At 37.9% G+C, this 18,886-nt stretch overlaps 1 protein-coding gene across 1 annotated transcript; it reads right to left on the reverse strand.

Annotated features, from left to right (window-relative positions):
- Window positions 1-799: 799 nt before the first annotated feature.
- On the reverse strand, window positions 800-18,544 carry ZNF438 (zinc finger protein 438). Its single transcript, XM_009866531.1, is given in 5 exon segments — window positions 800-1,412; window positions 3,026-4,889; window positions 9,282-9,335; window positions 9,338-9,385; window positions 18,517-18,544. Coding segments are annotated over 5 exon segments (2,607 nt in total).
- Window positions 18,545-18,886: the final 342 nt, after the last annotated feature.

Genomic DNA, 18,886 nt, shown 5'->3' on the forward strand with positions numbered 1-18,886 from the left:
ATGTCAGAGTTCTCAGGAGTAACCAGCTCAGATTACTATTTTTAAAACAAACTTGCTTTTTTCAGTCAAGCTCTGAGGGTTCTATCTTCACGGGTGGCAATTAACTCGTCTTCAATACAAAGAGCTACAGGCAAAACAATATACGTAGGTTTTGCCCTTTAAAAATCCAAAGATCCTTGCTATTACTAGGACAGAACATAACACCTAAAACACCTGCCGAGAACAATCCTGCAAGCAATCAACAGGGCTGAAGACATTGGAATTAAGAAAACAAGAATTAACAGCTCTCTTAAATCATAGATTATAAAGCTCCTGAATGCTGGCTGCACATATGCACATTCAAATGATCCAGAGAACTGCATGGAGTTTATTTAATATTTTTTTCAGCTGAGACTGAAATTACACTTCCAGTCTGGTTTGTCATTTCATTCAAAATTGATATTACTTCATATAAACTGATTTATTTCTGTGTGTGTAGTATAATTTGACTAGAAGATCTTTTCCCTTGATGTTAACCATTAGTATTGAGTATATGCTGCTGTTTAGTTCCTCAAGCACGAATTTTAAGTACAGTGTTTCATAATTGGTTTGCATGTACCCATCTGGAATGATACTGGATAAAAAAATTTTCCATTTAATAAAATAAAGATTAGCATAACTCAAAAAAACCCCAACAAACCCACCAAACAAACCACTGAAGTGATACATCTCTTGAGTTGATTTAGCAACACAACAAAAAATCCCCATAAACAATTTGGCAAGGTAGCTGACGTTTTTCATAGCATGGTAGACTTGAGCTTCAACGTTTATCATTATTAGAAAGTTCAATAACTCCTTTTTTCGATATCAAACTAAAAATTGTCCACAAAGTGGAAGAGTCTTCACAGTTATGATGACTCTGCCAATGATTACAAAGATCCTCTTTTCTTCCAAATAGTTGTTTGCATAAAATGCAGTTATAGCCTGCTTTAGACCAAATTTCTATTTTTTTGCTTGGTGTACCAAAACCTACAGTTTGTATCTCCTTGGCTGCTTCACTGCTTCCTGACTGAGCCAGTTCACTTTTAGGTAACGTATCGACATTATTTTGATGGTGAAAGTACATCTGTCTTTTCATCTTTGGAAAAGCATAAAACTCCTCCTCGTGGGCAGTGATTTTTGCTAAACATCTTCTTTCGTTGCGATGTTTCCAGAAATGGGTTGTGTGTTTCATCAGTTCCCCCTTAGCTCCTCTATTTCCTTGCAAAACCCCTTCCTTCACTCTTCCCTGGATCTCTTCTCCATGACAGCACAGTAAGTGAAACTTCATTTCACCAAAAGACTGTGCAATAAACTGGCATCGACCACATTTGATCTGTAATTTCACTCCTCCTGGGTTATGGAATAGGTCCTCAAAATTGCACTTATTTCCCCTGTTAAAAAAAAGGAAATACGAACTATTTCAGTATTAGTCATGCACAGAACAGAGATGGCAATTTTTGGCCCGCTACATTCCAAGAAGAGATGACATTCATGAAACATTCTTTTGATTAAAACAGGCACTGTTGCTACAGTATCTGATTTATTTGGAACACATACACACAAAAAAGAGAGAAATAAAATAATAATGCTAATTACGAAACAACTGTAACAAAATGTTCAACACTGTTGAGTTTCAGAATTGCCTACAACATAGCCTTGGTAGAAATAATCATTTAACAACACTAACCTTTTAATAAAATGTTAACATTGTTTTTTTAAGTTCTTGATTTAGTGAGGCAAAACAAATACTTCTAGATCTGTGCTAGAAAAGCAAAAATGAGTATTATCTGTAGCATACTACTAAGAGAACTTAACTTGTGTAAATTGAGTGATCAAATGTCAATTTAAGGCAAACGCACATGTCGCACTAGCCACTCCAAGATTGAAACCATGAATGCTTGATTTTTTTTTCCCTAGAAGTTTTTAACACAGTTTTAAAAAGTTTAAATACCTAATTTACAACTGGACAGCCCCTCTCATTGATTTAGGACAGCTCTGTAGTATAAGGGAAACAGAACACACAGAGATAGCAAGTCCCTGGTTTAGTTAAGTCAGTGAGAAGAAGATCTCCACAGAAACCTTCTCAGAGCCTTTATGAAAAGGGTCACATGATACTGTGTATTTATACACATTAGACAGATTACTGAACAAGATAGATAAACAGATTGGTTCACTGCGTGACAGCTAGTAAGGCTGAAAGAAAAGCACTGGTGTTTCTTAGGTTCAGTACCTTAAAACCTTCTAACTGATGCCCCAGAAAGCAGAGCTACACAAAGCAAAATGTCTAAAACTGAACTGCAGTGTTGTAGTCAGGCATCAGGTTAAAGCCCTGAGCTTAATAAAGTGCACTTCAATGAAAGTGAATGCACAGTGGAATTAACAAAAAAAAGCCGACATTTATACTCTGTCAAGAAACTTCACCTCAAAATCGTAATGCAGAGATAAAAGAATGTTCTATCCATCTTAATATGGTAAACGTTCACTTTTCTGCTTGGCTAAGTGATTGCAAAAGCAGCACTAATCAACACACGAGATGGATTAGCTCACGGCACTCCAGAAAAGGAAATGGGATAATGATATTTAATAGGGTAAACAAACTACAAGCTAACACTGAAACATGAATTGCTTTTCACTTATTGCAGTTGGTTCACTTATCTTCCTGGGAAAACTCCAGGATGGGTAGGTCACAGAAGTAGTGCAGATTAACTGAAAAAGCATTAACCACGAGAAATCAACTGACCAAAATAGCTCCACTGGCAGTATACTGGGTAGTGCAAGAATACATGCAGAATTACTTTGGATATTCAAGTGTTAGTAATTAATCAGCTAAAATATATCGGATGTTCTAAAGAATTAACTAGATTCCTTACCAAAATATTCAAACCCCTAAGAATCTCAACTGGAGGAAAAAAGCAACAATTTTCGTAATGGTGATGTTTATAAATTTCCAGTGTCAACCTGAAATGCTGCTTTCATTAGCATTTAAATTAGTGAAAACACTCACCTCTCTGTTACTTCTTCTGCCTCTTTAATATTCGTGTCTCTCTTCTTTAAAGTATCCTGCAGCTCATGCTCGCTAGTAGAGGGCTCTGTGCTGATAACAACTCTGTGCACTTCTCTGAGGTGGCCAAAATACACTTTTGCGTGGCCAAAAACCTTAGCACAGAATTCACAGCACACAAGCTTTTTGGGTTTGCCTTCGTTGTGATGAAGTTTCATATGCGTGCTCAGGCTTCCAGAATGAATATATGCTTTCCGGCAAATGCGACAACTGTAAGGCCGTTTGTTTGTATGTGTGTTCATGTGGTCCTGAAGATGGTGTTTAAACTGGAAGATATGGTCACAAACATGACATTTATGTGATGGCTTCGGTACAGCGGAACATATATTTCTACTTAAATCACCTGATTTAGCTGGTGTAGCATCACTGTGCTTGTAACTGAAGTATTTACTGGGAAGTGAACTATTGAAAAAAATTTCTTGGTCTAAGTGGCCAGAAGGTGGTGTCTCTACGAGTGCTGCAGAAGTCAGTGGTGCAAAAGCCTGCATAACTACCACTGGCTTTGGTCTAATACTACGGTATTTTTTTACTGTCTCTGCTTTTTTATCTTCAGGTGGCTGAAGATCAACTTTTACCCTCTCTCTTCCTTCTCTAAACTTATTAATGATGCATCTCCTCCGCTTGGTCTGAAAGGCCAATAAATCATCTGGGGCTCTTCTTTTCCTGCCTCTTCTTTTAGAGGCTGGACTGTTCAATTTTTTAAGACTGTCAACATCCACTTTGTTGGAGGAACAGAAGGTATTTTCTCGAATGGTTTGTTTGGGGACTTGTGTAAATGATACAGCTAATTGCTTATCAGATGCTTTGGTAGGAACATGAAAGGTTTTTGCCGAAGTTGGTGTCTTTTCACATTCAGGTCTTAGCGAAGGACTAGATGCATCCGTAATGTTAGCATTCTGCTTAGATTCACAGAACACTGAATTTTTCATCCTTGAGTAAGGCAAAATAGGAAGTTTTCCTTTTGGTGCTGATGGAGTCATCTGTATTGTGCTGCCAAAAACTGCTGGTGACAGGACAGCAACAGAATTTGCAGAATTTGTGGATTTTTCCTTTAGTTTCTCAGACGTTATAAATGACTCTCCTGTTGTTTCAGATGCTGTCTTCAAAGAGCGTAGACTTAGCTTCATGGAATTAAATGTACTTGCTGTCTTGGATAAAGAGTCTTTAACTACAGATGGGCCAGAAACATTACTGTTATGATTTCTAGTTTTGTCCACTAAAGAAGATCCAGATTCCACACAATTGCTTTTATTTACTAGCGTGAAAACCGTAATTTCAGTTGAGTCATGGTCTGTCATCATCACTTGCTTAGCTGAATCTGAACTAGAATGAGTTTCAGGAAGGTCTTCAGTTACAGTAGTCATTGGGGAAGTCTGTGATGAGATCAGTTCTTTGGCAGGAATCTTGTTATGTGCACCCAAATCAGATACTTGTGTCGTTTTTTTGTCACTCAGTAACTTATTTCTTACAGATTGGTACCTAGGGATAGGCAGCTTTAAGTTTTCAGAAGGGGCCATGTTTGACTGGTGGACTTGCTGCGTTAGGGCAGGGGCAACATAAGGCAAGGCCAGAAGAGAAAAAGTCCCTTCATGACCAGCCACCTGCATGACAGCATAGTTTTGAGTTGGTACCACCAGCGTTTTAGGACCTGTTGCTGAAATTGGTGTATTTTGCTCAGGCAAAGATGACTGAAGACAAGAAACCACTCCAGATGTTAGAATTTTTGGTACCATTTTTGGAGCAATGGTCCTAAACTGACTTTTCTTCTGGAAGCTTTGTATTATATCTGAAGGGGATTTGTGTTTATCTGTAAAATAAAATAACAAAGATGTAATATAATGTACAGTATTTCTTTAAAAAAACCTACTGTATAGAAAATAAAACTGCTCGCAAAGGATACTATTATATGCAAACTTACTAAAATATTTAAGTATTTAAATTACACTACATTAGGTTTTGAATTGCAGAAGTTTCATGGGCAAAACAAAAATACTCCCTGAAGTAATGTACTTGAATATAGATACGCCAAACCCTTCCCTCTTAATCTAATCTTAAATGAATGTTTTAGTCTAGGTTAGAAACTACATGACATTTCAAGATTAATACACTTCTGCCCAGAAAAGCTGCACTAGCATGCTGGCAATATTCATCTAGAAGAACCAACAGGGACAGGATTTAAACTCGACGATGCAGAACTTTTTTGAGCACCTGTTCCGATCATATCTCTCAACCAGAGTCATGCTATCTTTCAGAGTTTCTCTTGCATTTAGAATCTGTGGGTTGTAACGGATACAGACAAAAGTTTACCTGATGAAGCTTTAAAAAAATTACCATAAAACTGCAAATAATGTGCAATAAACTCAAAAGAGGACTTGAGAGAAGACGTACCAACGTTAAATACTCACTGACACACACTGCCTATGTGCCTTTAATGCACAATAGAACTACTGTACTAAGTTATTAAAATATTTTCTTGAAAGATGTAATTTACCAAGATTATATCATAGTCTCTTCCTGTTTCTACTTGTGTTGCTAAATGTCACAAACATTTTTAGTAAAGACGTATGTGGGTAAAATCAATTAAAACAAACAAAAGAAAAATTAATTTTAAGAGAAGAATCAAATACATGGAATATGTAAAAGTGAATGTTGGGACCTTGAAATATTGCAGTAAGGTAATTCCATAGAGACATTTCAATTCCTTACCATTTTAAAGCCTTGTTTTACAAATGCAGTTATACACAGCTATGGACTTTAAGAGGTAACTGTGAATTACTACCAACACCAGAAACCAATAAATTTATCTTAATCCTGGATGTTCTCAGACATTGGACATTTTGCAACATGCACTGCAGGTTACGGGGCTCTCGTATTTCATGACCAGAACTCCTGGGCAGACATATGTGCATACTCGTGGTATGCCCATCTGCAGTAAATCCACTGCCTTTGGGACACACTAGATTCACGGAGCAATCACAACTAAATTGTTTGGCTCATACACAGTAGGTCTGACCATATCTCAAAACTCTTTGACCTGCGGCAGGTTCACATCGTAATAACTATTCAGTGCATAAACTCTTTGAACCTTTTATTGCCATCTAGAGCATCAAACCCCAAGTCTGTCATGCACCTTCTCAATCCGCCAATTAAGTGAAACTACTGGTCACTACCGTAACTAACTTTCTGCTCAATGTCTGTGGAGACGTCCAGAATTTCTAGATACTCTGTGCGGACTACGCTACTGTACATAACGAAATCCTGCCCAGATATAAAGAGAGATCCCTATATACAGGGTTAAGTCCAGCCTTACACAGTTTGTCCTACTTGGAAAAGGCAGAAACCTGCTGACTTTAAAATCCTGTTTTCCTACAGCCCTCCAAAAGCTCAGAGTATGTTATATTTCTCACTAAGAACTTCTGGTTTTAACAACATACAATCACCAAGAATATAGAAACCTTTATCTTGTCAACTGCTAAGATTGCTAATACTCAGATTATTTTTTGTTTCCTGCAGGGTTTCTTCTTCTTGATGCTTTTGAGGAAACACTTTTAAGAGTTTTTGAGAAGTATAATAAAATTATGTAAAATACAGTAATCATTAACCAAACCTGCCCTGAACTTTAATGTTAGTTACAGGTCAAATTGTACAGCTTAAATACAGTAGATAACAGAAAAAGTGTATTTTTCTTTTATGGGACAGAGCTTGCTCTTGTTTTTCCAGATCATGCTTGCCATATACTGACATCAAAGACTTTTTCCAAATCAGCAGTTACTTAGCAGCTTGTCACAATACTCAACACGAAGCAGTTTCCATTCTCTCTCACGCTTGGCTTGTACCTCTCCCTTTTTATTTCAAAATCTCACTCACTAATTTGCACAAACTTTTTACAAAAGACAGCAATTCATCAGACTGCTACCTGTGCTAATTTACACTCCAAGTAAGAAGGCATCTGTTCTCCAAACAACAGATGTGAGTTAAGGAAAAGACAGAAGTTTTGCTGTGGACACGCCATCTCTACAGAAGTGCAGGAATGGCAGCCACAAAAAGCAACACAAAGGTTAATCTGAGGTCAGGAGAAAATATCTGTAGAAATAATGCATGACACTAGCTTTAAAAGCAAGCATATGCTTCTCAACACGTTGCCTATTGCAAAATTGGCCAGTAACACCACTTTTCTTTAAAAAAAGTGTCTCCACGCATTTTCTCATCATTCCACACAAAAGCATCATTCTAGAAGACAAGATCTTCATGAACATCAACCACAAAATGCTCTTTGAAACAAGGTCGATTTAGATCAATATCCTTTTTGTACAGTTAACACCATGCCAAGCATTGATATAACTGTTTGAGAAGAGTTTTTTATACAAAATGCTCTTTTTCAACTAGCGTAATTTTATCATAAATACATCTTCCAGGCAAGCTGTGCTTGGTTATCAGCCTTGAGTACAATTTTTTTTTCTTTTTTTCCCCCCAAGTTTACATTAGCCAGTTTAGTGCAGAAACATTCATTGCACTGCCTCTGGTAAGCAAAAGATACTCAAGTCTCTCTTTTGCTCTCATCCAACACAGCTGCTGTAGTTAAGCAGCTTAGCCAGTGTCTAAATATAGAGATGGGCTAGATGCAGACTAGCTGTGTGATCATCCTTCAGACTGGAGTAAGATCTTGCTTATGGACTGGGAAAGCTAATTGGAAGAACTGGTGGAAGACTATTTAGCATCTTGGATCAGGAAAAAGCAGCCAGTCAAGTCAGAGACCGGAGGCCCTGCTGACCCCACCCAGAGCATACAATATCAGTGGTGACCAAAATAATTTTCTTCCATTTATACTTGGCAAAAAGTTTCAACAATTTCCTTCATACACAGAGTTGACTACAGCAATTCATAAAATATATGAATTTATGCCATCCTGACACTGAAGGACTTAGCTATGTTTTGGCTGTCTAGCTACCAAAAGGCCACTTGGAAAGTTACTGTGCGTCTTCCAGGGATGTTCCACTTCTATTCCATACCTTTTTCCAAATTATTTCTGTCTCGGATTCAAAGGACTCATTTTGACTCGTCAGTTGTGACCTAAGGAAAAGCCTTCATGTCTATGCAAACTCACAAAGTCTTGCATCTGAGAAGGGGAATTTTCAGTTAAGGGAGGATATGCAACGGCATTGGGGGGATGACCCTTGGTTTTAGACAACATTCTTTCCATAAGTCAGTCTACAGGTCCTTCATTGGAAGACAACAATTTTGATATTTTGTCTAAAATTTTCATTAAGAATAAAGGAAATGAACGAAAACATTAGATTTAATAGCTGAACTATGTGAAGCTCATTTTTAACTGCGGAGTTTTTTGTTTTTCAAATAAGCATGGAGTTGGGGCAACAGGAAGACACTTTTAAAAAACGAAGCACAAGGTTAAATCCAATGCAATTTAATCTCTACTTTCAAAGTCTCTGTTAAAAGATTAATGTTTACCGTGCTCGTACCTGCAAGTATCAAATCATTCAGAAACTTGCGGGATGTCATAAACTTTCACCCCTTCTAAATAACCTTTAAGTTATAGGAGTGGTCAGTGATAAATGAATAAAAATAAATAAATAGTCAACGATGCATTGAAGACTCTGGTACAGCTGTGCTGGGAAGAGTAAGAAAATCTTCCACGGGGCTCCTGCTCATTCATAGTTTCCCTTCCTTCCTTCCTTCCTAAGTCCTTCAAGTCTGGTCTACTCTGGTCTGTTCTGCCTGCTTGTACCTCTTTCAATTTCTTCTTCATCTAAAGCACGTAACGTTGCTGAACTCGGACACTGTAGAAAGCATCAGAAATCTAATCTCGTCTATCTAGAACATTAAAATAAGCAATCAAAATGCTAGAAACCACTGTGTAGTAGTGTTATTTTTTCTTAATAATCCTTGTAGGACCTCACTTGTGTACTTAATTCGTGTATGCTCGGACAAGTGACAGAAAAAAAAAACACAAGAAGGATCATCTTGTTTTGAAGGGTGAGCCAGAATACAGATGAAAGAGATCAATGAAATATTTTATTAAATGAATGTTTACATTGCTGAGTCTTTTGCTCATTATGACAGGAAGAATATCTGTTCTATAGAAAGAAAAAAAAGCACAACTTTCTAACAGACAATACCAGATTTATTTCAGTCAAAGATAGCTAATCATTCATTTTGCCAAATCTCCATACACATGAAGTACCTCCGGATACTGTCCTTCCAGCACAAGTTTCTTGTTTTTGCTGACCCAGCATACTTGTTGGACACAATGTTTCTCTGCAGGATTAGCATGCAAAAAAACACCACCTGCAAAAGTGCTTCAGTCAGTTATAAATAGATCCCAGGACCAAAAAAAAAAAAAGGGCAAAAAAAAAAAGCCCAAACCATCCCAAAACCCAACAAAAACCCAGGAAAAGACAATATAAAATGCCAATATAAAACATTAACTTTCAGTTAATGCATTAAGAAAGCTACTGCTTCTTACTCTGCCATTTTTCTCTCCCCCAAAAATGTTTTTAAAGCTAATATATTACATGACAAATGTGAGGTGATAGCTTCATAATTGAGTAAAGCTGGTTAATGTGGTAAACAGATGGGATGCCTTAGCTTCAGTGCCATGGCAGACAGTCAACAGCACCAAAACGAAAAGCTCAGAAAAAGGAAAGTTAGGCTTTTAAATATAAGGGCTAGGTTCTATGCTGATTTACACTTTCTGTAATCCCACATAAATCAATGGAACTGCAGATAATCTAGAAAATAGAGCATGGCCTTCTACACTCAAAACTAGCTTTGCCACACACCTGTAATAAGTAAAGGTGGTAATAAAGCCTAGAAATTAAGAGATTCCAAATCTATACATTATAAGAATCAATTTACAGTTGTTTTTATCTTGGCCTAGTAATAACTACTTGGGTGAAATATTCTGTTCTGGGTATCTACCTCAGATAATTCTCTAAAATTAGCTTCAACAGGAAATGTCAGATATCCTCAGGTATGTCTGCATTTAAAAACAAAACCAAAACAAAACAACAAATTTGGAAACACACCTGCACATTAGATGAAGACCTTGGTACCTGACACAGCAATATCTCTTTTGTCTGTGAAAAGTTGCCCAAATTAGGCAAAGTGGTACACTCTTGGCATATGTTCAGTAGATACTTTAAGCAGCTAATTCTTCCAATGATTACATTCTAGTGAGTCTGCTCTTGCTGCACACTGGGCTGGATTTTTCCTAAAATTATAGCTTTAGGTCCAAACACCCAAGTTGGTACAAGGAAAAGACATCTCCTTATTTCAACTGCTGAGCTGACAGTGTCGAAGAGAAACTAGGAATATATAATATATAGGGAAACCAGGACAAGGACGAGAGAACTAGAAATGAGATTTGAGAAATGTCTAGGCTGAAAAGTCAGTGTGGGATATGGGAATTAAACGCAGATTTAGGACAGGTAACAAAAATTACTACTACATGTGATTTGGAAAAGAGAATCATTCCACCTTAAAATTCCTAGCAATATTTTTCAGTGTAGCAATAAACTATTAACTATTTTTGGCACAGACAGTCATTCTGGAGAGATAACTCACACAGTAATCCAAGATCATGGGTACATAGTTCATATTTAGGAAAGTTCTTCAGTACCTGTCCAATTAAATTGGTTTTGTTGGGTTTTTTTGTTTTTTCTTCTTTTCTTTGATAGATTTTCCCCCCCAAAAAATCTTTGTTGCACTATCAATCATGTATTTCTGAAGTAACTGCCTGATGTGGTTGCTAAGAGACTCTATCATATTTGAAAAGTCAGGGCAGTTACATAACATACCTAGGGACTGGAATAAGGGAAACATGACACCCATTTTTAAAAAGGCTAGAAAGGAACCCAGGAACTACCGACCAGTCAGCCTCACCTCCATGCCTGGAAAGGTCATGGAACAGATCCTCCTAGAAGCTCTGCTAAGGCATGTGGAGGACAGGGAGGTGATTCAAAACAGTCAGCATTGCTCTACTAAGGGCAAATCCTGCCTCACCAACCTAGTGGCTTTCTGCGATGGAGTGACTCCATCAGTGGAGAAGGAAAGAGCAATGGATGTCATCTATCTTGACTTCTGCAAGGCCTCTGACACAGTCCCCCACAAAACCCTTCTCTCCTAATTGGAAAAATATGGATTTGATGGGTGGACTCTTTGGTGGATAAGGAATTGGCTGGATGGTCACACCCAGAGCGTAGTGGTCAATGGCTTGATGTCCAGATGGAGACGGGTGATGTGTCCCTCAGTGCCGTCTAGTACTTCATCAATGACACAGACAGTGAGATTCAATGCACCCTTGGCAAGTTTTCAGGTAACACCAAGCTGAGTGGTGCAGTCAACATGCCAGAGGGGCTGGATGTCACCCAGGGGGTTGTCTTTTTTAAACATTCTTTTTTCAATGAATTTAAAATATATTTAACAGCAGATCCACATGTTTTCTTAACATCTCTCATACAGTGTTTGTGAACTTTAAGAGCTTTCATTTTTTTTGAATGGAAAAGTTATAAGCTACTCATTTCATGATAAGGTTGTCATAACTATTAGATTTTAAGCAGATTAAAATATTTTCATATCAAGAACTGAAAACTGACATAAACAGATTTAGACATAAAGCATCTGTAATTATTAGGCTGGATGTGGCACTCAGTGCCATAGTCTAGCCAATGTGATGGTGTTGGGTCATAGGCTGGACTCGATCTCAGAGGTCTTTTCCAGCCTCAACAATTCTGTGATTCTGTGACTAGCAACTTTTTCCACCTTTACAGCCAAATATATGACACACAGATTTTTCTTGCTATGCCTATATGAGAACTTAGTCATCGGGTTTATGCAGATAAATCTATGGGTTCAAGATGGTGTCTAGCCTCTGCAACCACACATATCACTATTAAAGATGAAAACACTGGTTCTTTTATGAAGCAGGAACTTCTGTCCAGGAGAGACTGTTAGATACATCATCAAAGACTGTGTTTCAGCTTCTGTATGGCTCTACTGCTTTCAGCAACCATTCATGTCAAACTTCAAGTGGGCATTATCTAGAAACCATGCTGCTGCGACATGACTCAGTTGAGTAGAATAGAAATTATTCTGGTATCCCTGCAAATCTGGTGGTTTACCTTTGTCAGTTTTGCCCAGTCATTCTGTTCCATAGAGAATACCATACCTGGAGACTTGCAAAGTAAGGCTTCAGTGACAGAGCCAGTCCACGAAGCCAGTTAGTGACAGTCCCTGAAGTGGAACTAACTGTTCAGAAAATAGCTGAAGGAAAGTGATGGAAGCACTGGTCATAAACCCATAATTCACAAATCCTCAACAGCATTGCAAATATAAATTCAGTACTTTAGAAGATGGGAATAACAGGAGATTCAAAAGAAGAGGTTGTAAATGAGCTTTTAAAAATTATTTTCTGGGAGAAGTGCCAGTTGAAATTTCTGTTCGCAAAAGAAAAATACAGACCTAAACAATAATTAATTACTTAAAAGTCAATGTCAAGTCCTTTTTAAAAGGTGAATCAAGGTCACATCAACTTGGACAAAGGCCTGATATGCCTAATCTAAGTGGTAATTAACAGACTTACTTTTTCCTTAAGTACAGGAAACAATAATCACCAGATCTACTACAAAAATGAAGGCAGAATTCTTCAGGAACTATGGGGCACCAAAAGGTCAAGTAGAACCATTTTATGAATAAATCATGAAAAATTTTCTGACTAGACTCTTGCTCCCCTTTCAAACAAGTTGACAATAGAATCTATCTTCATCTTACTGAGAGTTCAACCCTCCTCCCTTCCCTCCATGGGACTGAAAACACGTGTGTCTGACTGCAGTAAGGATATTAGGCCTCTTACTCCCAAACTTTTTTTTTTTTCAAATACTGATGTGCAAATAGATAGCACAACAGAAGACCAAAATTTTTATTCATTTTATATTTCTAAGCACTTCTTTCTGAAAAGAGCCTATATGCAAGGGAAAACAACTAATTCACCACTTCGGTTCAAAAGAAGTATAAAAAACCCCATCTGTATAGTGACTTCTGTACTACAAATCCCAGAAAATGCTCCCTCATTAAAGACAGGGAAGTGAGAGACTGTCGGTCTTCACAGAATCACAGAACAGCTTGAGGCGGAAGGGATCTTAAAGATCATCTAGTTCCACGCCCCTGCCATGGGCAGGGACACCTCCCTCTAGATGAGGTTGCTCAAAGTCTCATCCAGCCTGGCCTTGAACACTTCCAGGGAGCGAGTGTTCACAGCTTCCCTAGGCAACCTGTTCCAGTGTTGTTCCAGTGTCTCACCTTCTTCCTAGCGTCTAATCTAAATCTACCCTGCTTCAGTTTAAAACTGCTGCCCCTCATCCTATCACCACATGCCCTTGTAAGTAGTCCCTCTAGATCTTTCCTGTAGTTCCCTACAGGTACTGGCAGGCTGCTCTCCCTGGAGCCTCATCTTCTCCAGGCTGAACAATCCCAGCTCTCTCAGTCTGTCCTCGTAGGAGAAGTGCTCCAGCCCCCTGATCATCTTCATGGCCCTTCTCTGAGCCCACTCCAACAGGTCCATGTCCTTCTTGTGTTGGGGGCTCCAGAGCTGGACACACTATTCCAAGTGGAGTCTCACAAGAGCAGAGGGAGAGAATCGCCTCCCTTGACCTGCCAGCCATGCTTCTTTTGATGCAGCCCAGGACACAGTTGACCTTTTGGTCTGCCAGCACACACTGCCAGCTCCTGTTGAGCACCTCATCAGCCAGGACCTCCCAAGTCCTTCTCTGCAGGGCTGCTCTCAATCCACTTGTAGGCATTTGTTGTTCTTGGGATTGCCCTGACTCAGGTGCAGGACCTTGCACTTGCCTTGCTGAACTTCATGACGTTGGCACGTGCCCACTTCTCAAGCTTGTCATACCAGTGTGTTGACCGCACCACATTGGCAAACTTGCTGAGGATGCACTAGACCCCACATCAGTGACAAAGATGTTAAATAGCACCAATCCCTGAGGAATACAGAATCACAGAACGTCAGGGGTTGGAAGGGACCTTGAAAGATCATCTAGTCCAACTCCCTTGTGAGAGCAGAATCACCTACAGTAGGTCACACGATAAATGGTTTTGAAAACATGGCTCCTTCTCCCAGTGCTTTTCTGGTCACACACTTAATGAAGTCACCCCTTCGCCACTCTTTGACTACCACTCGTCACAGGTCTCCAGCTGGACACTAGCCACTGATGGCAACTCTTTGAGAGTGGCCATCTATCCAATTCCTGGCCTGGCCTATTTTGAGACTTCCAATATTAGCTATACCAGGATTTATCATTCCTCAAGGAAAGGGCCAGAACACACTGTTAAACTTAGATGACAGCTGGAGAGTACTTTCTGAGTGATTTTGTAAATAGTTCATTTCTTTTGAAAATGATCTAAGTGATCTAACTTTTGAATGGGGAATCTCTACCCAGTTTTGCCTTTTTTGTTTCATTTGTTTGTTTGTTTGTTTGCTATAGCTTTGCTCCCTTTTTTATCTTTATGACCCAAGTTTCTTCAGAAAAGGACTTGACAGCTCTGGCTGTGTTGTGCATAGGAAAACTAAAATATCTTCAGAAGGATTACAGTCCTGGCTAGGAAGACATTAGTTTTCAGAACATATAAAATTATCACTTGCTGCTGAAACTGAAACACAGCTAGGCCTTTCTAGCAGTAGGATGTAGCAGAAAATAATCTAAATTACAGTATCTGGATGTTTTTCTTCCCGCTGTGCATAACTATAATGATTTGCAATGCTTACTGGTGTCGCTACCCTTGCCCAAGTTAGCCACTGTATTGTTTAAAGGCAGCACTCGTTCTCAAAAGAAGGTACTGGATGCGCTGTAAAGGAATTCATAGAATCATAGAATGTGTTGGACTGAGTGGACACACTGCCGCTAAGTGATAACATATCAGTAAACACTTCTAAGGGTGCCAGCATACAAGGGAATTAAACCAGGAATGCGCTCAACAGCAACGAAGGCCGAAGATGACATCCTTAACTTGCCATGTGCCAAAATATGAGGACATTTCTAATTAAACTCACGTGTATCTCGTCGTGTGCTGCCAGACAAAGGAGCCCCTTGGCGCAGAGTCCAGCAGGGGGAGTCGGGCGCCCGTCACCGCTGCCTCTGGCCACGGCGGCGCAGCCCCCTCCCTCTGCTCAGTGACAGCTCAGTTTAGAGGCTGCGACTCACACCGCTGCCCTACCGCAAGTTTTGAACAACAGAAAGGTTAAACTACTTGTTTTTGTTGCAACGCGAAAAATTCCCAAAGTCGTGAAACCTTTTACAGCACCGCACACAACTTCATGACGAGTTACGTTGTTATTTCAGAATACTCCACCTTCGCAAACTTTTCACTCAATTCAACATTTTGTATAGCTCCAGAACGTCTTGATGTAAAGCAGATGAGCCCTCCTGTTAAAAGTAATTACTTCTATTAAACTACTTCGTATCTGTAACTGCAGCACAATTTTTACATGAGAGAGTTTTTCTTTAAAAAAATCCTGTTCCGATTTTGTGTTAATCTAGTTGATGCCCCAAATAACACATCCCCGCTACTAAAACCATCAGTATTTAAAACAGATGTTCTTTGGTCGACATCTGAAAGCGTAACCCTGTTACCAACATATTTTCCCATCCCAAGCAATACCTCGAAATCTTTGTCAAACTTTTCTTGCTTTCATCGTTGCTCAGCTCATCACACAAACCATCTGCATAAATAAAGATGTAAGCATCTGCTGTATGGCGAATGGTCTCAGGGGCAGATGTTTTTATCCTTGCATTCATGTCACTGGCTTGGATACATTATTTGAACAGATGTACACAATCTGAAAGTGTCGTGTCCCACAGTGAAATGTCTCCAACTGCTTTCTATCAAAGTACATAAATGCTATTTGCACCTGCATTTATGTTAATGATATGAAGGCAGCAGGGGTTCCAACAAAGTGAAAGCTTATGCTAAGAAATTTATTTACATGGCTAATTGAAGTCTGAGATCTCCCAGAACCATATGACCATACTAACATAGATACAAAATATACTAACTATGCAATGACTTTTAAAAAATACTACATGATTTAATTTTTAAAAATTAAAATAAACATACTTCAGGAGCAAAACTATGATTTCAGCTTGTGACACACTTTTCCAATGTATCCTTAAAGTAGACAAAAAAGTACAAAATATACTCCCAGATAAACCAGGACAGCCTTATATTTTGGACAGTAATTGTGCAAGAAACACAATTACTTCACTTTACAGTCATTTAACAAAAATATTCTACAAATCTGACAATGCCAAAGGCATTTCTGTTCTCTAAGGAACATTAGTATTTTATGTCACTATGGAGCACTATAAAAAACCCCAGCACTTTCACAATAGCAAATATTAACATGAGTGTGAATGATGGAATAAGATACTTCAATGATAATTTCAGAATTACTAGGAAAATATTAGAAGTTAAATATTTATCATGATTCAGAAAAGTGCATCTGCTTGAACATGGAGTTACAATTGCTTGTTATATAATCATATTTCTTAAAATATTTTAAAAATACAGATGCCCTGAAGGAGTATAATCAACTTACAGGACTCCTGCTATTACAAGACAAATGGTCACAGTGAAGGGTTTATGTTGTCACTCAAAGAACTTGCACTAACCATCACTTCCACACTCAGCTGAAAAATAACAAGCACTTTGAAAGTACAGAAAGACTAACAAAATCCTATACTGAACATAACTGATGGATAGGTACTACTTCCAATATCATTTATTTTCATAACCTTTTATTTGTAGGAAATGTATCAATGTTATAGTTGTACATAAATCATTACAAATTATTGATGTCCTCAACATGTGTCGCAACACATTTAAGAAACAAAAGCAATGCTTTACATGAGGACAAAAAAGAGTGATAGTAAAAGAATACAAAAAATATACTGAGACTAGTACATTTGTAGAATATGATTTCACACTGATATAGCTCTTGGTCAGGATCTGGTTATAATTTCTAATATGAACACTCACTTCTAAAGTTTACAACATAGCTCTTACAATTCTCTCTGGGTTTAAGTTGATAACAGGATACTGACTGGATTGTGATTTTTTTAGGAAAAACATAACTTAAAATCTGAAAGTAAATGATTCATCAAATCCGTAAATAGCTCCACAGCCTATATACTCCTCCTGTTATTCAGAAACAACTTTAACATAAAGACAACACATTCAACCTGATAACAACATAGTGGTTGTAGCCAAGTGACCACTTGGCAAGTGGTCAAATTCCTGTTATTTAAAGGAAAAATTAAATTAAGGCTTTTCAGTATCAGAATTAAGTATTTTGGACATAAGCATATGGATGCAGAGCAACCCGCAGAGAGGACAGCTATACACAACAGTAAGTACCGGCTCCCTTGAAAGACTAAGTCCCATTAGACACAGAACTCATCAACTAAGATCAATTTGCCTGACAACCTTCTCGAAGAGCTTCCTCAGAATTATTACTGTATCATAAAAATAGTCAGTCTTCACAAAACAGGTAAAGTATAAACTTAAATGACAGTAAAAGCTCAAGGTTTCAAGTTTAAGTAATATATAGTGCTTTTCTTAGTTAACATAAGTACTAACAAAGGAAACTTAACTGACAAGCCGCAACAGTTCTGAAAGGTCCATTAGAGCTTATGTCATATCCGTCAAACATTCAGTCACGTTCAAGAAGTGTCATTAAAACTGACATTCAAGTTAAAAATCATATTTAAACATCAGCATTGTGACACAGATCAAAAGGAAAGGGAACTGACGTTACGGCTGCACATTTAGAAGCTTGGGAATACACAGTTGCAGCTTAAATACCCTCACTACTAACGGAGAGAAAAATTCAAGCCTAACCCTTCTGAAACCGAAATCAAAAAAGATGACTTCTAAAGAGACAAAACACAGATGAAACATAGTTCAGCACAAAAAATATTAGTAAAGACAGAAACACTGGAGAAAAGACACTTAAAATCTAAAAATTAAGTTTATATATAGAAAATATTTATTTTCTTGTTTGTGCTAGTCTTGTAGCATAACTTGCATTTTCAAATATACGAGGATGAAAAATTGTCATAAACCTGAACAATTAATTCTGTTGAATCAAACAAGAAGCAGATCTATATACTTCAATTTTCAACTACAAGTAGTAACAGTAATTAGAAATATCTTAAAAAAGAAAACAATCTTAGCTATTGCAATTGTTTATGCAGTAGTGTAACGGCTTCTCTCTTTTTTTTTTTTAAACCAGATTAGGGAAGAATTGTAGATGTAATCTATACAGTGATTTTTTTAATGATGATGATGTTTCTTCCACATTTTGAACTACAAGCATCTAATTTCTCAGAAAAAGTATAGAAAGTATACTATACCTGCAGAAAAAGTTAAAGGATTCTGCATTATGTCCTTTAATAGTTATGACAATGTTCCTGGAAAGAAGAAATAGAGATACTTAGAAGTTCTGGTAATTTTCCATAAGCATTAAAAAAAAAAGGAGAATGGCAATAATTTTCAAAAATTCTATTTCAGAATGGATTTCAGTATGCCCATATAATTGACTATGAAGCAGAACTTCCATGAATGTTCCAACGAAGATAGTAGCTTGCATTTGTGAAGCAAACATTGCACCATCATCTCTCCTGAATTTGATGTCGGTACTTATCACAGAATTTCATGCATGATGTTTTGACATAAAGTAACATTACATCAAGTGGCCACCCAGTAACTTAGGAGTTAGATATT

This window comes from Apaloderma vittatum, unplaced genomic scaffold (assembly GCF_000703405.1).
Source record: "Apaloderma vittatum isolate BGI_N311 unplaced genomic scaffold, ASM70340v1 scaffold3143, whole genome shotgun sequence".
Taxonomy (NCBI): domain Eukaryota; kingdom Metazoa; phylum Chordata; class Aves; order Trogoniformes; family Trogonidae; genus Apaloderma; species Apaloderma vittatum.